Source organism: Canis lupus, chromosome X (assembly GCF_011100685.1).
Source record: "Canis lupus familiaris isolate Mischka breed German Shepherd chromosome X, alternate assembly UU_Cfam_GSD_1.0, whole genome shotgun sequence".
In the NCBI taxonomy this organism is placed as follows: Eukaryota; Metazoa; Chordata; class Mammalia; order Carnivora; family Canidae; genus Canis; species Canis lupus.
Window position 1 is genome coordinate 106,070,009 of NC_049260.1, and position 21,505 is coordinate 106,091,513.

At 41.3% G+C, this 21,505-nt stretch overlaps 1 protein-coding gene across 2 annotated transcripts in view; it reads left to right on the forward strand.

The window, feature by feature from the left end:
• The window catches only part of HPRT1 (hypoxanthine phosphoribosyltransferase 1), a 38,295-nt gene extending 23,974 nt beyond the window's left edge, over positions 1–14,321 (forward strand). For both annotated transcript variants that reach the window (NM_001003357.2, NM_001313818.1), the window contains 6 exons: positions 2,103–2,168; positions 5,743–5,760; positions 8,126–8,208; positions 12,830–12,876; positions 13,049–13,125; positions 13,649–14,321. In NM_001003357.2, the coding sequence (NP_001003357.2) occupies positions 2,103–2,168; positions 5,743–5,760; positions 8,126–8,208; positions 12,830–12,876; positions 13,049–13,125; positions 13,649–13,696 (339 nt within the window). In that variant the 3' untranslated portion in view covers positions 13,697–14,321. The remainder of the gene's footprint in view (positions 1–2,102; positions 2,169–5,742; positions 5,761–8,125; positions 8,209–12,829; positions 12,877–13,048; positions 13,126–13,648) is intronic.
• The last annotated feature ends 7,184 nt before the right edge of the window (positions 14,322–21,505 follow it).

Below are 21,505 nucleotides of genomic sequence, written 5' to 3' on the forward strand. Positions count from 1 at the left end.
GAGGTATTTGATGTTATACATTTGTTTAGAATGCTGAACAAAAATGGTTTCATAGGCAACACATTGTTCTACTACTTGGTGTTTTTAATTCCCATGGCTCATGTCAGTGTGTATAGATTTTCGGATTTTTTTTTAATGACCTCATGGTATTACCTTGTGCAGATGAATTTAATTTAAATAGGTCCCTGTTGATAGACTTGGTTGTCTCCAGTTTTTCTTTTTTATAAATAGTTGATACACTGAACCTCCTTGTATGTACCTTTGCATATTGGTGAGTATTTTTATAGCACCAATTCCTGGAAGTGGAATTGCTGGAGCAAATGGCACACAGGCTTACAATTTTAATAGGTATTGCCGTATCATTTTCAAGAGAGGTTATGGTTATACCAGTTTATACTTTTACCAAGAGTACTTGTTTACCTCACTTTTGTCAACATTTATCATCAGGCTTGAGTTTTTGCCAGTGTGAATGGGTAAATGGTAGAAGTTCATTGTTTTAGTGTTTCTCAGATTGATAGCATTTTATATGTTAGGCCTTCTCTTCTGTGAATTGCCTATTTGTGTTCGTTCTTCATTTTCCTATTGGATTCTTAGTCTTGGAACCCAACACAATAGGAATATTTGTTACAGATCTTTTCTTTCAGTTTGGGTTCATGATATGCCTAGGATTTTACCCTTTCAAAGAATGTGAAAATATTTATTCTACATTTTCTTCCAGCCTGCTTATGGCTTTATTTTTTACATTTAGATTTTAATCCATCTGGAATTTACTTTTGTATATGCTGTGAGGTGTAGGGATCATACTTTATTTTTTTTCCCAAAATGGTTAACTACTTCATTGAATAATTTGTCTTTTCCTTACTGACTTAAAATACCATCTTTATCATATACTAAATCCTCATATATTTTCGAGTGCTTCTGGGCTGTATTCTGTTCCTTGGTCTCTTTGTCTATTCCTGTGCTGGCACAACATTGTTAGAATTACTGTGGCTTTGAGCAGCCTTGGGTGGCTCAGTGGTTTAGCGCCACCTTCGGCCCGGGGTGTGATCCTGGAGACCCGGGATCGAGTCCCCCATCGGGCTCCCTGCATGAAGCCTGCTTCTCCCTTTGCCTGTGTCTCTGCCTCTCTCTCTCTGTATCTCTCATGAATAAATAAAATCTTAAAAAAAAGAATTACTGTAGCTTTGGTATGGTTTGCTCTCTGGTAGGGGAAGTCTCAGCTCTTTTGTTTACCTGCTCTTTGGCTCCAGTACAAATTATGGTCATTATCACCACCAACTACAGTAGATATGGATGGTTTCCCTTTGAAACTCCTGTAAGGGTTTCTGCTGGAGTCTATGATAACAGAAAACTGGGAACCTAAGAGGTATGCCTGAAAAGACTAATCAGACCTGGTTTTCCAGACTGTTCTGAAGACAACTTGGGCCTGGGCTAGACTTTCGAGGACAGTATTTTTGGGGTTGAGTAAGATACAGACCAGAACATACAACTTTCTTGATTCATGGGATTGGTCTAGGGCCAAAACCAGACATCTGTCGTGCTAATAACTTTCTTCATGGTTCAGAAATCACCATGACCGAAGATGGGTGGCTGCTGTGATACTGCCCATTCAAAATTGTGTGTGCCCTATTTTGAGGACTCTTAAGAGTATCAAATCAGTAATGGCCAATTAGAACTTTGAAATTTTTACTAATCTCTAGTTAAAAGTTATCTTAGTCGTTCATTTCCTGAAACATAATTCTTTTTTTTTAATTTTTATTTATTTATTTATGATAGTCACAGAGAGAGAGAGAGAGAGAGAGACAGAGACACAGGCAGAGGGAGAAGCAGGCTCCATGCACCGGGAGCCTGATGTGGGACTCGATCCCGGGTCTCCAGGATCACGCCCTGGGCCAAAGGCAGGCGCTAAACCGCTGCGCCACCCAGGGATCCCCCTGAAACATAATTCTTATAGTTTGTATCGTTTAGAATATCCTAAATGCTATGACATTTGATGACTAATTTCTTAAATCTTCTAGTTCCTTTTCAATAATTTGAAATCTGTGTACATACACAAAAGGATATACGTATATATTTATATCTTTTTTTTTTTTTTTAACTAGAATGACCAGTCAACAGGGGACATAAAAGTAATTGGTGGAGATGATCTCTCAACTTTAACTGGAAAGGTATGTGTCTTGAGAGGGAAGAAAAGAGTTCTCTTGACTTCATGCCAGGAGTCAATTAGTAACACTGTGCTTTATCACTGAGGCAGTTTACACAGTTAGTTATGCACTTAAACAAGGCTATTTAACTCTTGGAAGTGACCTAAGTTAGCTGTCTTTCCCTAGGTCATATAGCAAAGAGGCAGCAGAATCCAACATTAAACTTAAAGTCTAGATTGCAAAGGACTCCTGTCTTCCTCTGTGGTGATCTAACTGGGAATTCTTCTTTGAAAGTATATATATATATATTGGAGAAAAGACCGTCTTCTTTTTAAAAATCAGACTCACAAAGCAAAACATGCAGTGTCTGTAGTATCATGTAGTAGCTGTGAAAGTGTAGGTTCTAGAGATAGGCAGCTTTTTATTTTCCTTAAGTAAACTTTACACCCAACGTGGGGCTCAAACTCACAACCCCAAGATCAAGAGTTGCATGCTCTACCAACTAAGCCAGCCAGGTACCCCAAAATGGGTAGCTGTGATTCAAAGCCGGGCTCAGTACCTTTTCTGTGTGACCTTGGGCAGATTATTATTTAACCTATTTGTCTCTTATATGTAAGATGGGGACGATAATGGCAGCCACCTCACAGTTAAGAGCATTCAGTGAGATAAAGCATATAGACCTCTTAACAGCAGCTTCTGGTATTTCCGAATACTTAGTGAATTCAAACATACTACTATTTTTAAGAAATCTCAAAAAGAGTTTTTTAAATACATCAAGATTTTGCCAGTATAGACAATTGGCAGAAATAATAGAGGTATTAAGATATTTGAGTATGATTCTTCTGATGCATTGAAATGATTTTCAAGTACAATGACAAATGATAGGGTGCTATGTTTTTTCCAGCTGCCAGTTAGTTTTTCACTTGTAAACACTGCCAAATATAAAGGCATAATCTCATAAAAGTTTCATAACAATCTCATGAGGTAGATACTGTTACCCCTATTTTAACCCCTATTTTACAGGTCAGGAAGCTAAGACTCAGCAGATTTGAAGGGCTTATCCAAAGTCACACTGCCAGCAAGTGGTAGAGCTTGAACTTAAATGCAGGTCTTTCTGACCTCAAAGCACTTTTCTTCCTCTGGCTTTTAGATTTTAATATTTGCCGCTTACTTGACTGAGTATCTGTTAGGAAACTTTAGCCTACAGCACTTGTATCAAATTCTCTGATCCCATGTCAGGGTTTTGCCAAACTAATCTTGTCCTCCTCAACATCTTTTGAAAACTTCAAAAGAGAAATTATAATCTGTTGACTCTTTCCCCTCCTGCCCATCCTATAGACCACTGCCAGACCTATTCTTTCCTTTCAGCACACTTCGCCCATATTTAGAAGTCATTTGAAGCCCTTACTCTTATAACCAGTGTTTAGTGTTGGAAGGGGCCTAGCCTTCAAAGCCTCCTGGGATTCCATTTGACCTTGCCTTTCCCACCCAGTGGTTCTATCCTATTACGTGGCTTTTTGATCTTGAAAGGTCTCTTTCTAAAATAATTTTCTTTTCATGATAATCACAGTAGAGCACGTTTATGTAGAAAAAAAATCAAGACATCTCAGGTGAAGTTATTTCTTGGTGGTGAGATTGTGGGATTATTTAGACTTTCTATTTCAGTTTATCTTTTTGGGACACTGTGTGCAGATACATAGGTATATAAATATTTTCTCCTTTTCCAGTTAGTGGTTGAGAATATGAGCTTTGGACCCTGAAAATACCTCTTTACCACTTGGCTAGTTTTATGACTTAAGGCAAATCACTTGACCTCTGAGCCTCATTCTTTTCACTTATGAAGTAAGGATGTAGCTATTTGACATAAAATAAGCTCTCAATAAGGGTAGGATTTCTCATTCGTTATTTTTTTTATTTTTATAAATTTATTTTTTATTGGTGTTCAATTTGCCAACATATAGAATAACACCCAGTGCTCATCCCATCAAGTGCCCCCCTCAGTGCCCCTCACCCAGTCACCCCCACCCCCCACCCACCTTCCCTTCCACCACCCCTAGTTCGGTTCCCAGAGTTAGGAGTCTCTCATGTTCTGTCTCCCTCCCTGATATTTCCCACTCATTTTTTTCTCCTTTCCCCTTTATTCTCTTTCACTATTTTTTATATTCCCCAAATGTCATTCATTATTTTTAAAACAGTATTGAGATCATACTCCAGATGCTACAATTTTATATCGGACAAATATGTAATCTCTCTGTATTGTACTTGATTTGTACAAACTCTCTCATATTATTAGAAGTCTATGATTATGACATAATCAAGATCGTGCAGCTACTTAGTATGAGAGTTAAGACTAGAATCCAGTTTCTCTGTTTCATAATTCAGTGCTGTTTTCAAACTATCACTCTATCCCATGGAACACATTGCTGCAGCAGTGAGCCACAGTTAGGATGAATGTTATTCTTCAAATGTGCTAGCTAGGGTAGAGAAAATGTAGGAGAAATAATCACATAGTAGGTGGTGAAACAATTATTGGTCCATTAATTGATTATATTCAGTTTTACTAAAGATTGAGGTTGCAGTATCTTGAAAAGACACAAAGTAGTTGTGATATGAGGAAAAGTGATAATACACACTATAATAATATTATGTATATTGTAAAATAATAGCAAAAGTATTTCTCAGCCAGAGTGAGGTTTAAGAGTCTACTATTTCTCTCTTGCAACCCTGTGGATCTTGTGCGCCCTACCTTGGTAGCCACTGTCTTAGAAGAATATGTAGAAGGTTAAAGTTTTGATGCAATAAGTATGTGACCAAGAAATAAGAACTACAAATACACAACATAGCATGAATCTTTCTTGTTACAGTGATTATAACCAGTATGTGAAATGTTACCTCGTTCCTATAAGAAATGTGAAATGTTACCTTGTTCCTATAAGAAATGTGAAATGTTACCTCATTCCTATAAGAACAGATAAGGACTCTTCTTTACCTTGGAGGTAATTGTTAGATGGTTTTTCCTGTATGGGCTCTTCCAGCTATAAAATCCTGAGAGGTAGAAATTGGTATGAGGGTTTATGGTGGAAGGAACCATTGGTACCTTTCTTTAGTTGAGTTCAAGAATATGAACACATCCAGAAAATACAGATCAGTTTCAGCCTAATGAGAAAATGGGTTTTGAATTGGAGTCCATATGGTCAATTAAGTGCATGATTTTTCAGTTATAGTACAAACCATCATAGTTATAATGTTAGAGTTGAAAGATACATACTAGTTCAAGTCCCTTATTTTACACATGGTAAACTGAGGCCCAGAGAAACTTCATGATTTGCCTAAGATAAGACTTCTGTTTAAAGTAATGAGAATTTGAAAAATGAACATATAGGTCAAATTTTATTTTTAAAAATTATATCACAGTGAAGATTTCATATTAAAGAGTTCCAAATTCTAGCAGATAGTCTGTTGTTTAAATCCGGGTTTGATATAGGAAACTATCTTAAAAACAAGAATTTGGATAATGAGTTTGTTAGGATGTGATTTGAGTTATAATTGGAAACACTGTCTGATTCATTGCACTGATTTTCATTTCTTTTTCTTCTAGAATGTCTTGATTGTTGAGGTAAGTTCTACATGCTTTTAATATGCAGTTTATGATTTTCTAACTTAGTATGCACAGTCCTAAAGGCAGTCCAGGGAAAGAAATTCCTCTTCATCAATTTTAATGGTGGGCTTGTGTTATAAGGGAGTGAGATTTTTTTTGTAAGAAATACTTGGTAATTTCTCTTTATTGGATAATTTATTGGTGATTTGTTGGTATATTTCTTACTCCTCTCTTTTGTGCCTGAAAGTTTTTTCTTTCTTTAAAGTTGATATATATCATTCCCATGCATGTTTTTTTAATACTTCTATTGCATGTATGTATCCATATGCAAAACATATTTTGTGACTTAATACTTTACATAGTGCTGCACTATACATATTCTCTCTTCCATCTTGTTATTTTCACTCACAGTAAGTTCTGAGGTTATTCATGTTGAGACGTATGTAGTTGGCTTAAAATGCAAAATAGCATTGCAGTATACAAGTCCACCAATTTATTGCCCTATGAATAGGGCAAGTCTTCCATTTTTCATACTATAATAGGTCTGCTGAGAGCATCCTTTTGCAGTACTCGGCCTGCACTTGTGTGAGTTCCTTCTATATATAGGCTTGACTGGATTGTAGAGTTGGTACATTTTCAATTTTGCTGTTATTGCCAAGTTACTCAACAGAGTGGTTGTATGCTTTATACTCTTACCAGTGGAGTGAGTTCTCATTCTTTATGTAAAATGTTTAAGGCTTAAGAGCACCAATAACCCTTAATTCATTTTTGTTGTTATAAATAGAAACTTAAGCTTATGGATCAAAAACTAAACAGGTGATACTGTTTTCAAGGATTCATGTACATAAATATCCCTGAGAACTGGTTGCTTGGTGGTGGTTGTTGTTGTTGTTTTAAGTAGGCTCCACAGCCAGTGTGAGCCCATTGCAGGGCTTGAACTCTCGGCTCTGAGCTGAGATTAAGAGTTGGATGCTGGGCAGCCCCGGTGGCGCAGCAGTTTAGCACCACCTGCAGCCCAGGGTGTGATCCTAGAGACCCGGCATCGAGTCCCACGTCAGGCTCCCTGCATGGAGCCTGCTTCTCCCTCTGCCTGTGTCTCTGCCTCTGTCTCTCTCTCTGAATAAATAAATAAAAAATCTTAAGAAAAAGAGTTGGGTGCTTAACGGACTGAGCCACCCAGGCACCCCTGGTTGCTTGTTTTTAAATGTAGATTCATTAATTCCACTTCAGATCGATTTTGTTTAAGGTAATGCCGCCAAACAAATGACCACAAACTTAGCAGCTGAAAATAGTACATGTTTAGTGTCTAGGCTTTCACAGATCAGGAGCCTGAGTACAGGTTACCTGGGTCTTCTGCTCAGAGTCTCATCAGGTTGAAGTAAGGCTGGAGCTCCTTTCTTACCCAGAGCTCATGATCCTCTTCCAAGTTCATTTAGGTCATTGGCAGAACTTAGTCATTGTGCTTATAAGACCAAGGGCCCCATTTTCTTGCTGGCTGCTCTCCGGGAGTCACTCCCAGCTCCTGAAGCCAACCTCATGTCCTTGCACGTGGCCTTCTCACATGGCAGCTGACTTCAAAACCAGTGGGAAATCCTCTGTCCAGTATGCTAGAGTTACCTCATATAATATAACTAAGCACAGGAGTGACTGTCCCATTACTTTCTCAGGTTGTGCTCACCCTGGGGGTAGAGAGTTATTATGGGTGTGTACACTAGGGGACGAGAGTCTGAGGGCCACTGGAATTCTAACCACCACAGCCCAGGGATCTACTTTTTTCACAAGTCTCCAGCCCTGATGTTTCTGATGACTCACAGACCCCTCTTTGTGAAGCACCACTTTATACCATCTGTGGAATATTTTCATTGAAGAACATTAGGGTTCTGGTTTAAGAAGTATTTTCCCAGTTAGGTTTGTTTTGAATAATGTCTTACTTTTGAATAAATAGCTAAGATTCATTTTCATATACAGTCATTTTATATAGTAACACCTTATTAATTCGGATGCTTTCGGGATCCCTGGGTGGCGCAGCGGTTTGGCGCCTGCCTTTGGCCTAGGGCGCGATCCTGGAGACCCGGGATCGATTCCCACGTCGGGCTCCCGGTGCATGGAGCCTGCTTCTCTCTGCCTGTGTCTCTGCCTCTCTTTCTCTCTCTGTGACTATCATAAATAAATAAAAAAAAAAATTAAAAAAAAAAAAATTCGGATGCTTTCAAGATGGTATAAAGCAGTGTTTCTCAGAGTGTGGTCTATTAACCATCTGCATCCGGGAGGGGGCTACACTGAAAAAAATAGCATTATTCTATTTGCACATGGGATTTTAGTATTTTGTGTTTATATGACTCCATTTTATTTGCTATTTAAATGTCTTGTTTTTTCTTAAAAGGATATAATTGACACTGGGAAAACAATGCAGACTTTGCTTTCCTTGGTCAAGGAGCATAATCCAAAGATGGTCAAGGTTGCAAGGTATGTATATGACATTTTAACAGGATATTTTCTTCATTTGAAACAGGATTAAGTTATTGCTTCTTTGTAAGTGTAAATGTTCTCAGCTTGTTTCATCTTCAAAAAGTAACATGATCTCAAATTTAAGACTCCTTAAATGTCCTTTGTAAATGATCTTGTCATGTGTTAACGAAGCCCTTCATTGCAGTCATCTCTTTGCTTAATACTGTTAACATTTGGTTTCCAGCATGGTAATAATGTCAACTTGTCCCGAGTAGCATGGCAGAAGATTCGGGACTTTTCTTGAAGAATTGAGACCAAGGATCCCAAATTGGGGTTAGTAGGTAGTAGGAAGGGGGTGGGTTCTGAGGATCCAGAGCTCCTGCAGTTGAATGATGTTGTGTCGACATATGTCATCCTCACCTCCAGGCCCTACCTGTGCTGTTTGGCTTTTGCTTTATTCTACCTTTGTTTCTAATTTAATTATAATTATACATAATTATAATTGTAGCTTTAATCCCTAACAACTCTGAGGTAGAACTGTTACTCCCACTTTACGCATTAGGATAGCAAGGCATAGGGAATTGTCCAAAGACACAGTGCCGAGCATTCTGTTTGGGTGAGATTTGAACCAGGGCAACGTGGCTTACGGTTCATGCTTTCTCACCTTAAGATTTTTTTTTCACCTTAAGATTTTGGTAGGGTAACACCTAGGGTGGTTTTTTAGACTTTGGCAATTTTATCTTTTCTTTTTAAATCTTTGGCCACTCTGTAATTTTGGGATAGGGGTCAGATAGTAATCGAATTTTTTTCCTAAATGGTTATTTGGTTTTGATAAACCCCTTTTAAAGGGGCAAAATAGGGATCCCTGGGTGGCGCAGTGGTTTAGCGCCTGCCTTTGGCCCAGGGCGCGATCCTGGAGACCCGGGATCGAATCCCACGTCGGGCTCCCGGTGCATGGAGCCTGCTTCTCCCTTTGCCTATGTCTCTGCCTCCCTCTCTCTCTCTCTCTCTCTCTGACCATCATAAATAAATAAAAATCAAAAAAAATAAAGGGGCAAAGTAAAAAAATAAAAATAAAAAAATAAAGGAGCAAAGTATCAAATATTGAGCATCTCTGAATCAGAGTGAGCCTCCTGATGAATCGTATGTCAGCAGTTTGTCCTTTGGGGCTTTCCTGATAGCTGATGCGTGTGTGTGTCCCTTTCAGTGGGTTTGGGACAAGTGTGACGAGAGAGTATCTATTAGTGATGCATTCTAGAGCACTGAGTAGCTTCCTCTGAACCAATCAGTGTACTTGCTTATTTCTCTACATGCCCTTTAGGATTTTCAGTGTCACTCTACTGTGGCAAAGGGTAGTCTGTAACCTCTTTCCTAGGGTATGGTGTGGAATTGAGATAGACTGCCTCATGAAAGATTTTGTGTGGCAAGGTGTAGAGTGCTCAGAGAGTACTTAAGTCCTTTCTTAGTGATAGGGTTGGCTAAGTCGGTGTTTCTTAACCTTTTTTTTCTTAATCCCTCCCTCACCATTAGATTTTAATATCACAGATATATATCCGTTTATGGTTTGTGTGTATTTGTGCTTGATACATAAAGAGAGTAAGCATGGCAGCTTATTCTGAGTAAGCTTACTCTTTTTATTCAGTGCAGGTTTAAGAATGACTAGATAAGCATTTTATTTATTTTTTATTTTGATTTATTTTTAAAAATATTTTATTTATTTTTTAAAAGATTTTATTTATTTATGCATGAGAGACACAGAAAGAGAGGCAGAGACACAGGCAGAGGGAGAAGCAGGTTCCATGCAAGAAGCCTGATGTGGGACCCGATCTTGGGAATCTGGGATCAGGCCCTGAGCCGAAGGCAGACACTCAACCGCTGAGCCACCCAGGCGTCCCAATTTTATTTTTTTTTAATATTTTATTGATTTATTTGACAGCTAGAAAGTGCACAAGCCGGGGGAGCGGCAGGCAGAGGGAAAAGGAGAAGTAGACTCCCTGCTGAGCAGGAAGCCCAATGTGGGGCTCAACCACAGGACCACAGGATTATGACCTGAGCTGAAGGCAGATGCTTAACCCACTGAGCCACCCAGGTGCCCCTAGATAAGCATTTTAAATTAAAGAGTTCAATTAAAAATTTAGACTATTAACTGATAGGAATGTCAAATGGAATGGCTGCTTTGGCAAACAGTTTGTCAGTTTTGTGAGAAACTAAACATGTAGCTGCCATACAACTCCAGCACTTGCATTTATCCCAGAGAAATGAAAACTTAGGTCCTCACAGAAATTCATATATGCAAGCTCATGGCAGCTTCATTTGTAATAGCCCCAAACTGAAAACAACCAAAATGCCCTTCAGTGGGTGAATGGCTAAACACACTGCAGTATACCCTTCCATGGAATCCTACTCAGCAGTGTGAAGGAACACATTATGGATCTACCCAACAACCCCGATGAGTCTCAAGGGAGTTGTGCTGATAAAAGCCAGTCTCGAGGGGTGCCTGGGTGGCTTAGTTGGTTAAGTGTCCAACCCTTGATCTTAGCTCAGGTCTTGATCTTTGGGTTGTGTGGAGCCTACTTAAAAAAAAAAAGCCAATCTCAAAAGGTTAACTACTATATGATTCCATTTATGCAACCTTCTTAAAGTGACAAAATGATAGAAATGGAGAACAGATTAGTGGTTGCCAGGGGTAAGGGAGGTGATGGGGGTGTGTGACTATAAATAAAGAGGTAGCGAGAGAGAACCTTGTGTGATGGAAAGCCCTGTATCTTGAGTGTAGTGGTGGTTACATGAATCCACATGTGTGAAATTGCACAGGAGTACACACACACACACACAGAAATATATGTGGGTAAGACTGGTGGACTCTTGATAAAGTCAGTTCCCCAAAGTCCCTGACTTGGTTGTGGTAATCTACCAGTATGTGAGCTGGTAGTATTGGAGGAAATTGGGCAAAGGGCACATGGGACCTCCCTATGCATTTTTCATGACTTCCTAGGAATCTATAATCATTTCAAAGTGAAAAATTCAAATAAGCTATTAACATTGGACTTTATATCTGCTTAGTAACTTCTAATATAGGCATAGCTCGTTTTATTGTGCTTTGCTTAATTACACTTTGCAGATATTGTGTTTTTTTTTACAGATTGTAGCAACCCAGCATCGAGCGAGTCTATAGGCGCCATTTTTCCAACAGCATTTGCTCACTTCATGTCTCTGTCACATTTAGATAATTCTTGGAATATTTCAAACTTTTTCACTATTATTATATTTGCTGTGGTGATCTGTAATCAGTGATTATGACTCCTGAAAGCTCAGAGGTGATGATTAGCATTTTTTAGCAATAAAATGTTTTTAAATTAAGATATGTACATTTTTTAGACATAATGCTATTGCACACTTAGTAGACTGCAGTATAGTGTAAACAACTTTTGTGCACTGGGAGAACAAAAAATTCCTTTGACTTGCTTTATTGTGATACTTGCTTTATTGTGGTGGTCTGAAACCAAACCGGCAAGATCTCTGAGGTATTCCTGTATAGTTTATTTACTTAAACAAATTGTAAAAAAAAAACAAACAAAAGGAAACCTATGTCTGTGTCCCATTCTCAGCAATTCTCATGTAATTGGTCAGCGGTGTGGCCCTGGGTATCTGAGTTTTGTTTTGTTAAAGTTCCCAGGTGATTCTGATGTGTAGCTAAGGTTGAAAATCACTTTATGTCCTTTCTAGCTTTATTTTTTAAGATTTTATTTATTAGAGAGAGAGCAGAGTGAGAGAGTGAGCACGAGCAGTGGGGAAGGGGTGGCCAGGGCAGAGGCAGAGGGAGAAGCAAGTTCTCCCCACTGAGCAGTTAGCCAGATGAAGGTAGAGGAGGGGGCTCCGAGGGGGCTTGATCCCAGGACTCTGGGATCAACACCTGAGCCAAAGGCAGACGCTTAACCCACTGAGCCACCCAGACACCCCTGTCCTTTCCAGCTCTTTAAATATATTTATCTAAGAAAGCATTAAATCCTAAGTTTTAGTGGGACTGCCTTTGACATATGTAAAGGCTATCAAAACAGTGTCAATAGCTTTTTTTAATGGCTGAAAAATCTCAACAGGTAGTACACACTTGGGTCACAAAAACTAGCTTATGTTAGAGGTGGCTTATCCCTACTGCAGTTTTTGCTCTCAAAAATAAATACTAGCTCTTCCAGCATGCTACTTATTTTTTAGCTTAAAGATCTCTATAAGCCACGTATTAAAAGTCTGAAAAGGTGATGCTCACATCTCCTGCACCCATTTGTAGTTTTAGGATTGGATTTCCAGGGATTCTGAAACTGCTCATTGGTACTCCCCATCCATTCATCCTTCAATTCACTGCCCCTCAGTGGGTGCATTAGTAGTCCGGGTGTAGCTCTTAGAACAGCCTATCGTGTTCTGGGTGAGGATCAGTCAAGGGCCTCCTCTGTGGTGTGAACCTACTGCTGCCTCTGCCCAGTGATCCCTGTGGTCTAGCTCCCCGTGTCAGTCTTTCTTTGGGTGTGTGGAAACCGACCATAGTATTCATGCAGGTAAAACCATGTTCTAGAACATTAATGTTCTCTTTCTTAATGCCCTGTCATAGCTCCGTATGTCACATGTTACATTTTGTAATTAACAGCTTGCTGGTGAAAAGGACCCCTCGAAGTGTTGGCTATAAACCTGACTGTAAGTGAATTACTTTTCTGTCAATCATTTAACCATCTTTAACCCGAACAAGTTTCATATGAAATGGCTTAGAGTTACTTTAGAGAGTATTTGTAGAGAAGGCACGTTTGTAAGCATTAGATTTGAAAATGATATTTTCTGTATCTAAATGATGACTTATGATTCTTTTTAGTTGTTGGATTTGAAATTCCAGACAAGTTTGTTGTAGGATATGCCCTTGACTATAATGAATACTTCAGGGATTTGAATGTAAGTAATGCTTCTTTTTCTCACTCTCATTTTTCAGAACCCATATAAAAATTTACGAAAGAGAAGAATTGTTTTCTCTTTCCAGCACCTCATAATTTGAACAGACTGGTGGTTCCCATTAGACACATAAAGCTGTAGTCAAGTGCACACGTCCTTAGAGCTGGAAGTTGGCCAGGCTGGAGTGACACTTCTTGCTGGCTGCAATAGTTGAACAGCTTTAATATACAATAACTGTCCCATTATTATTTCCGATGATAGATGTGGTCATAAGTAAGGAATAAATGAACTGGTTTGAGGCTTTTCACTCACTCTCCTTCAAACACCTGCCTCTGCTGTGTAGGCACGAAGCCTGAGAGTGCGTTTGGGCACCCAGGCAAGGAAGGTTAGGAAGACCACAGCAACCTCTGTTCAGGAAAGACCCTGCAGCACCGTACAGTTCACGCAAGCCATGCAGACTGCTCTTCTTGCCTTTCATTTCAGAATACGCTTTTCTAATGCAATTTTCTGGATTTTTATTTTATAGCATGTTTGTGTCATTAGTGAAACTGGAAAAGCAAAATACAAAGCCTAAGATGAGAGTTCAAGTTGAGTTTGGAAGCATCTGGAGTCCCATTGAATTCATATCATCGGTAGAATGTTCTAGTTCTGTGGCCAGCTGCTTAGAGCTTTACTGCATGTATTCTCTCAAGAATTTTATCCGTTTTGTATTTTAGAAATGTCAGTTGCTGCATTCCTGAAGTCTTTATTTGCAATATGAGCTTATAGACTATCCATTCCCTTTGGGTGGATTGTTGTTTGACTTGTGAATGAAAAAAATCTCTTAAACCACACCACTATTGAATGAAAATATTGAAATTGTATCTGTAAGAAACATTTAAAGAGGAGATATATTAGTTTTTTAATTGGTATTTTAATTTTTATATATTCAGGAAAGAACAGAAGTGATTGAATATTGTTAATTATACCACTGTGTGTTTAGAAGAGTAAGGAGCAGTCAGTTTTCATATCAATGACAGCATTTAAGGTATTGTTCTGTTGAATAAAACATATGACCTGGAATTATTTTACTGTTTCAGTAGTATTACCTGTATTTTCTCACTTGTTTGGATGATTTCCGGTGAATCTGTGTCAACAGTTCCTTTTAAATACAAATCAATAAATTCCAAAAAACTTTACCACATTTTGAATTCTTCAGTGTAAAAATCCTTACAATAAAGGCTGTCTCTTTAAAAGAAACTATGCATACCTATCATTTCTCTACAAATTAACCTAGTGTCGTGTTCCATCGGTCACCTTTTCCTTGTCTGTTAAGTTTTAGCAGCTATTTTAATTGTAACCTTTACGAGCACAGCAAATAGTGATTATCTGGTAGAATGGGTTGGTGGAGCTAGTGAAGTTCTTTTTTTTTAGATTATTTATTTATTTATTCATGAGAGACACAGAGGGAGGGAGGGAGGCAAAGACACAGGCAGAGAGAGAAGCAGGCTCCATGCAGGGAGCCTGACGTGGGACTGGGTCCCAAGACCCCAGGACTGAAGGTGGGCTAAAGGTGGCTGAAGGTGGCGCTAAACCGCTGAGCCACTGGGCTGCCTGGCTAGTGAAATTCTTACCGACGTCAGGGACATTGATTTTCAGACCCACAGTATACTTCATTACATGGCACCGTGTTAAAATAACATGGCTTTCTCTTGAAATTCTGTTAAATCATTCAGGTCGAGGTCTCGCGTACATCTCAACAGTTTGCAGACAGGTACCGCTGCTTTCTTTGTGTAGGTAATACCTTGCTGATAAGAACAGCACTAACAAAACCTTTTGTTTTCTGGGAGCTGGATGAACAGTTTTAAACCAAAGCTCCCGGTGGCCTCTGTGCTCCAGGTGAGGCGTGAACCGGCAGCCTCGGGAGCCATGGAGCTCCATCGATGCCTTAAAAAGTTTGCTGTCATTCCCAGTAGCAAAGTAGGGAACTTGAGGTAATAGTAGTAATTTGTTACAGCTCGGAACTCCCTGGTTTATCAACCTTTTCACTTTTGTTATCTCACTTCATCTTCATAACCCTGTGACATTGGGGTTGGTGTTGGCACACCTGGGGGTGGCGGTTGCCCTAACTCCTGATTCCTCCCCTCAGCCCCTCCCCTCCCCTCCTGGTAGGCTACCTACCCCTTTAGCTGCCTCCTACCACCCATCCCGCTTCCCTCCCCTTTCCAGGTGTGCTTCCCACCTTCTGTTAGGTCGAACCATGTGAAATGACCATTCTTGTAGATAAAAACAACAACAACAAAACTGTTGGCTGTTGGCAGTTTCAAGTGGCGTAACCTAAAAACATGCATGTGATTTACATTTTTATGTATGGTTTACTGTTGGTCTCCCCACACTACGTCTTCTAGAATGTAAGCTCCATAAAGAAGACAAGAATTTTTTCTGTCTTGTCCACTGACGTATACTCAGTCTTGATGATCCTGGGAGCTCAGATGATGATTGTTGAATGAATGAGTAGCTAAGAGCTCTGGGTTAGACTGCCCTGGCCTTTGCTTCTTATTAGCTCTGTTACATTGAGGTGCTGGCTTTGGGACCTGTTTTCTCAGCTGATAAATGGGGACAACACTGTCTCTTCACAGGCATTTTGTGAGCGGCAATTAGCTGTCCTAGTGCAGGTTAAACAGGATGGTGGCCTGGGACCTAGCACGTGCTCCATAAACTGTAGTTGATGTTGAAAGAAAATGTTTTGAGGAGTAAGGGGCATAGATAGTGAGTGGCAGAGACTTACACAGATCTGTCTGATGCTTGCTACTCTAGCATGAGGACACTTGGCTGTTTCTCCGGACTCACTCGAACTCTAGTTTCTGATTAGGTCATGTTTTAGCTGATTGTCCCACCCATCAAGAATCCCAGCTAACAGGAAGGAAAGGCCTGGGAAGCGCATCCACTTATCTCAGAAGGAGACTTCCTCAGACCTTCCTTCACCTGCCATTGGGGTGCACGTTTCCAGTAATCTAATTTCCTTAACCAACTTGTAACAGATTATACGTAGTACATTTCTAGGATGGCGGAAGGAGCTCACTGACAGGAGCAGCAGTAATTTCTGGAGTGACAGTTGATCGAGAGAGGAAAAGTACTAAACAGAAAAGAAGCTAAAGCCTCCTGGGGCCACTTAGTCATTTAGCCTGGGAGCAACAGGTCACAGAAGTCACATGTCCGTAATCCCCGGGGCTGCACTTTCATTAGTCTCGTGTCAGGGATGTTCATGAGGAAAGGAAAATGAAACTTCATTTGCTTGCTATTAGGAGATAGGGAAACATGGAGTCTGTTTTAGGGATCTTACCATATAAGGTAATGTAGGTGCTTAAAGGAGAGTTAAGCCTTGGTGACCTAGAAGATTCGTGTGTGCCAAACCCTCCATGTGTTCCCATGTTGTGAACATAAGGGCTTATATGTGAAGATCGTATATGTCACACCTATAAACATGGGTAGGTCCCCATTTTAATTCAGTGTGTGAAGATATGTAGATCATCTGACCTTCTGCTCATTCGTTAGCTTGGGAAGTTAGTAAATGTCCTTCCCTGCATTTAAGATTCTAGAAACACACTGAGCGCCCTCTGGATGCTAGGTACTGGGGAGGACAGGCAGGGTTCCTGGTATGTGTGTGTGTGTGTGTGTATAGCGTGGTGGGACCAGACACCAGGAAGGAGGGCCAGGGCCAGACCTGGGGTGGTGTGCTGGGCTGTGGCAAGGAGCATGGATTTTCTGCACTCTGCTGTGCTTGGCACCGAAGGGTTTTTAAGTAGAAGGTTGTGATTAAGATTTTATTTGCAGTTTTAAAGGCCTAAGAATCTCCCAGAGCAGTTCTGAAAGTAGGTGTGGGGCTTCTGAAATAAAACCAGCACCATCAGGGGTCACAGCTCTCTTGTGGTTGTTCTCATGGGTGTGTTACATGTGGTGCTGAGTGCTTCATATCCATTACGTTTACTTACAGCACATTTCACAGAAGAGACCATATCAGAGGTTCAGTTATCAGGTTAATTAATTGGGGGGAGGCTGCCAGAGACAAATTGGCCACCGTTTCTTCCCTGAATGACTGCAGTCCTGTCTCCAGGTCCCATCCTTGCCCCTGGACAGACCCCCACATCGTCTCAATGCAGCAGTCAGAGCGAGTCTAAGGAAGAGGTTGGGTCTGGCTCAGATGCTTCCTGTGGCTCCCGGTTTTGGAGTGAACGGCCGGTGAAAGGTCCTTCCAAGGGTGGATGATGTGCTCTTCCCCGCCTTGCTGCCCAGGCACCCTGGCTATGCCACCACTGGAAGCATGCTCAGCTCACCCTGGAATTGCTCATGTGAGTGGCCACCACTCCCTTCACTCTAGCACTTGGATGGCTGCTCTCCCCACCCCCCACCTTGCCCCCCTATGCTGTAGGCCAGGCCCTCTTTTCTTACTTGAGGTCTACTTGATTTTTTGGACAATAATCTTTTAGAAATAGAAATCAGAGATGCCTAGGTGGCTCAGTCGGTTAAGCATCTGCCTTCAGCTCTGGTGGTCATCTTGGGGTCTTGAGGTTGAGTCCAGGGTGGGGTTCCCTGCTCAGTGGAGAGTCTGCTTCTCCCTCTCACTCTGCCTGCTGCTACCCCCGCTTGTGCTCTCCCTCTTTCTCTCTCAAATGAATAATATCTTTAAAAAACTTTTTTAAAAACAGGTTATATCACTTGCCTGGTTAACACTTGAAAACTCAGGCTGACCCGTGGCCACTCACATCATTTGTCCCTCCTTGCTCACTTCACTTCAGCCCCACTGCTCTTCCTGTAGTTCCTCAGAGCTGCCGTTACCTCCCCCTTGCCTCAGGGCCTCCGTTACTGCTGTTCCTTCTGCCTGTCACTCAGTTCCCTCAGATCAACCGGGCTGGTTCACGTTCATACCCTTCCCCGATCTGCTCTAACAGCCTCAAAGTCACCCTCCATGACATGACTGTTTCCTCGTGATCCTCAGCGCCGTCAGGTGGTCACAACGGTCCCCACAGGGCAGCTGCAGCTGCTGCTTGCTGTAGACTAGGCTGGGAAGGTAACGGCCCAGTGGGTGCGGACAGTTTATTCCCCAGCAGGAGCAAGATCAATACAATGCAGCTGCGCTGCATCCCCAGTCCCACGGGGATGGCGCCCAAGTGGAGAGGACAGAAGACACAAATGCTAGTTGCCCTGCTGTGGAGGAGCCACCTCCATACTCCAGCTAAATGATTTTATGGCCTGCAGCTCTAGCCTAATTCAGGAGGCAAGGTGGAAGTTCCCATGCCTGAGCCCAAACCAGGGAGGCAAGTGAGAACCTGCCTCATGCCAGAGCCTGCGAGATAAGGATGAGGATGACAAACAGCCTGGGGACAGCTCCTCACAAGGCTGCTTGCCTCACCTTGTTCCTGGGAAGGGTCACAGGGTGTTTGAGACGTGGGGCAAACGGCAGTTGACTGTTTGCATGACCAATGTGGTGACATCTGTGGCAGAGCTGTTCCCTTTTAAGCACCTGACAAATTGATCTTTCTCTGTTTCTTGCCACTCTTCCCTGCTATGTCTCCAACACCTACAAGATAGCCTGGAAAAAGACCAGTGCTCAAGAAGTATCTATTGGATAAATGATAAAAAGCAGATAAAATATTTAAAAATTATATCCGAATTACCTAGAATTAGAAGCAAAAGGTTTTCTTAAGTTGAGCAAAAACAAACAAACAAACAAACAACCCAAACAAAAAACTAAACAAAAAACTAATTTTATTTCTTGTTAATATTAGCTAGCATTTCTTGAATTATTATCATATGCAATGGAACCACACTGTTGAATCTTTATGATATATATATGAAGTAGATGTTTTTTAAAATCATCCTGATTTTACAAATGAAAAAATGCAGGCCCAGAGAGGTTGCATGATTTTCCCAGGATCACACAGCTAGACATGGCAGATGAGGAATTTGAACACAAGCAGTCTTATTCTGGAACCTGCCCTCTTAGTCCACTGCCACTTAACCTTCAGTGCCCAGCTCTTGTGTGGAAACTAATACACTGACAGCATGGAAAAAATATTAAGCTCATTGAAGGTAATAATTCCAAGTGACTTGTACATTAAACAGCTTTTTGAGGTCACAGCTGGTCTTTAAGAATGTACACTGACTTCCTCCAGCACTGGGAACCATTTTCAAAGACAATTACAGAGTTCCTCCAATGTGATCTTCAAATTTTTCTGCTGGTTTGTTTTACGATCCCGTGGGCAGCTTCAGACAAAATAACTTTCTGGCATGAAGGATTGTGTGTGTGCTCTTTGCCATTTTTAAATGTGAATTTTATAGATACTTCAAACCACTTGAAAGAGTAATGATTTTTTAATGGTTTTCCATTATTATTTGTAACTTCAAGCATTACTGATAAAAACTGCCAAATTCTTTCAAGTTTTCTCTTTACACAATATGGGTGTACTTCATAATGAGCCTCCTCATTATGATTCATGACTGAAGTGACTTTCAAACTTGGTAGCTTTACAGTAGAACTTCTTTTCCTGATTTTTTTTCTTTTTCCTTCATTATGGCATATTTGAAAGCTATGAACATAAACCAAAGGTTCTGTTCCTTGCACATGGCTTCCTCTGGAGTGCTCATCCCACATCTTCCCATTGGCCCCCGTGTCCTCTTGTCAGGTCCCGCCCTTTCTCTAGTTCTCCCCTAGTTCCTGGCTCCACAAGACATTACAGGTCCACCTTGTCATATCCCTGCCCTGCTCCAGAAGCAGCCGTCCGGTCAATGAGCCCCGGTTTGTTTTGAAGAACGGAATTAGAAAACACGATGTGGCAGCTAGGTGTGCTCATTACTATCCAGGTGTCCTTGCAGGGGACAGGTCCTCCCAGGGGACAGAAGCACAGGCCGCGCGTCTGCCACGCACACGCGCACATCTATGTCTATTTCTGTGTACACGTACAAAAGTGAAGAGTTCACACTGGTGTCTGCTCTAAGCCACATCAGAGGATTCAATTTAGCTTCCCTGCCTTACTTTTGAACTTTTTGCTTTGACTTCGAGAATCTGGCTCAGTTCACTTCCTTGTTCGACTCTAGTATCATACGGTAGTTACGTGCGTCCATAACAGATCAGACTAACTGGAGCCCACTGCGTGGGGGCAGATCTTTTTGTCGTAAGCCTTACAAGATCCAATTGAAATACTGTTTTCTAGAATTATGTTCTTCTCCCTCCCTTTTAGTGCAGCAGCGTTACTCACCTGTCATGCAGTTGGATTCATTTGTCAGTGTATTTTATTTAGGCTGTCCTATCCTAGATGTAATTGGTTATGATGGTGCAACACAGTAAGAGAGCGATGCAAAAGGTCTACTCAGATGTTTTGCTCCCTCCCATCCCCACTGTCCTGTTCCCATTACCCCTGCTTTCCACTCCTCCTACCCACACCGCCATCATCAACTTATTTCTAGTGGCACTTGTGTCTGTGCTGAGCACATACAACGGGCACTTTGCACACATCGCCTTTTTCCTGTTCACAACAGCCCCTTGAGGTAGGTGCTAGAATTTACCGCCATTTTCTTAGATGAGGCGATTGAGCCCCACAGATATAAGGACCTTATCCAAGGTAACATCCTGAAACATCCCCAACTGGGATCTGACACCAGGACCAACATTGGTACCACCTTCTTCTTAAAATTGTCTGGTCCCTCCTCGTCCTGGGTCTCCCTGAAATTCCGCACATCTGAAGTCACCTTTCTGAAAACATTTTGTTAACTGTTGGAGGCCTTCCTTGTTCTACTCAGGTGTGCTTAGACAAGGTCCACAAGGGGCCGCCTGGCCTTTGCTTGGAACCTGGGGGAAGATGTTGGCCTCAGTTGATTACCACACCACCACCACCATTTTTAAAATGTGTTTACATGTCTTACTTGTACATTTGGAAACATAGCAATTTCTTTCAAAGGTCACTGAGCCACCATAGAAAACCGTTGTCTGGGAGCATGTAGGTTCACGGAACAACCACATTTGGCATTGTTGCTGTTCCATTCAGTAGGTGATTGTGGGACTGTCCTGTGTGTGTCTCAGGCTGTGTGCTGGGTAATGCAGGGATAGAGCTGAACGCAAACGGTCCCCGTCCTCACAGGGCTTAAGGTCTAGGAGGGGAGAGGGGTCAAGTATACAAGTGTTCTAATGCAAGGCAAGGCCCCATTCATAGCCGGGAGAAAGAAGGCACACCTAATGTGATGGGAATTCAAAGTAAACTCATAAGGAGGAGGGAGAGGCAGGGGGCATTCTGAAAGAAGCTTCAGGGAGAAGCAGCATTTAAAAGGCGACTTTGGAGAATGGGAAGGGTTTGGATAGGCAGCTAGAGAAGAAGGAAGGCTGGGGAAAAGGTTTCAGCCAAAGAATCTG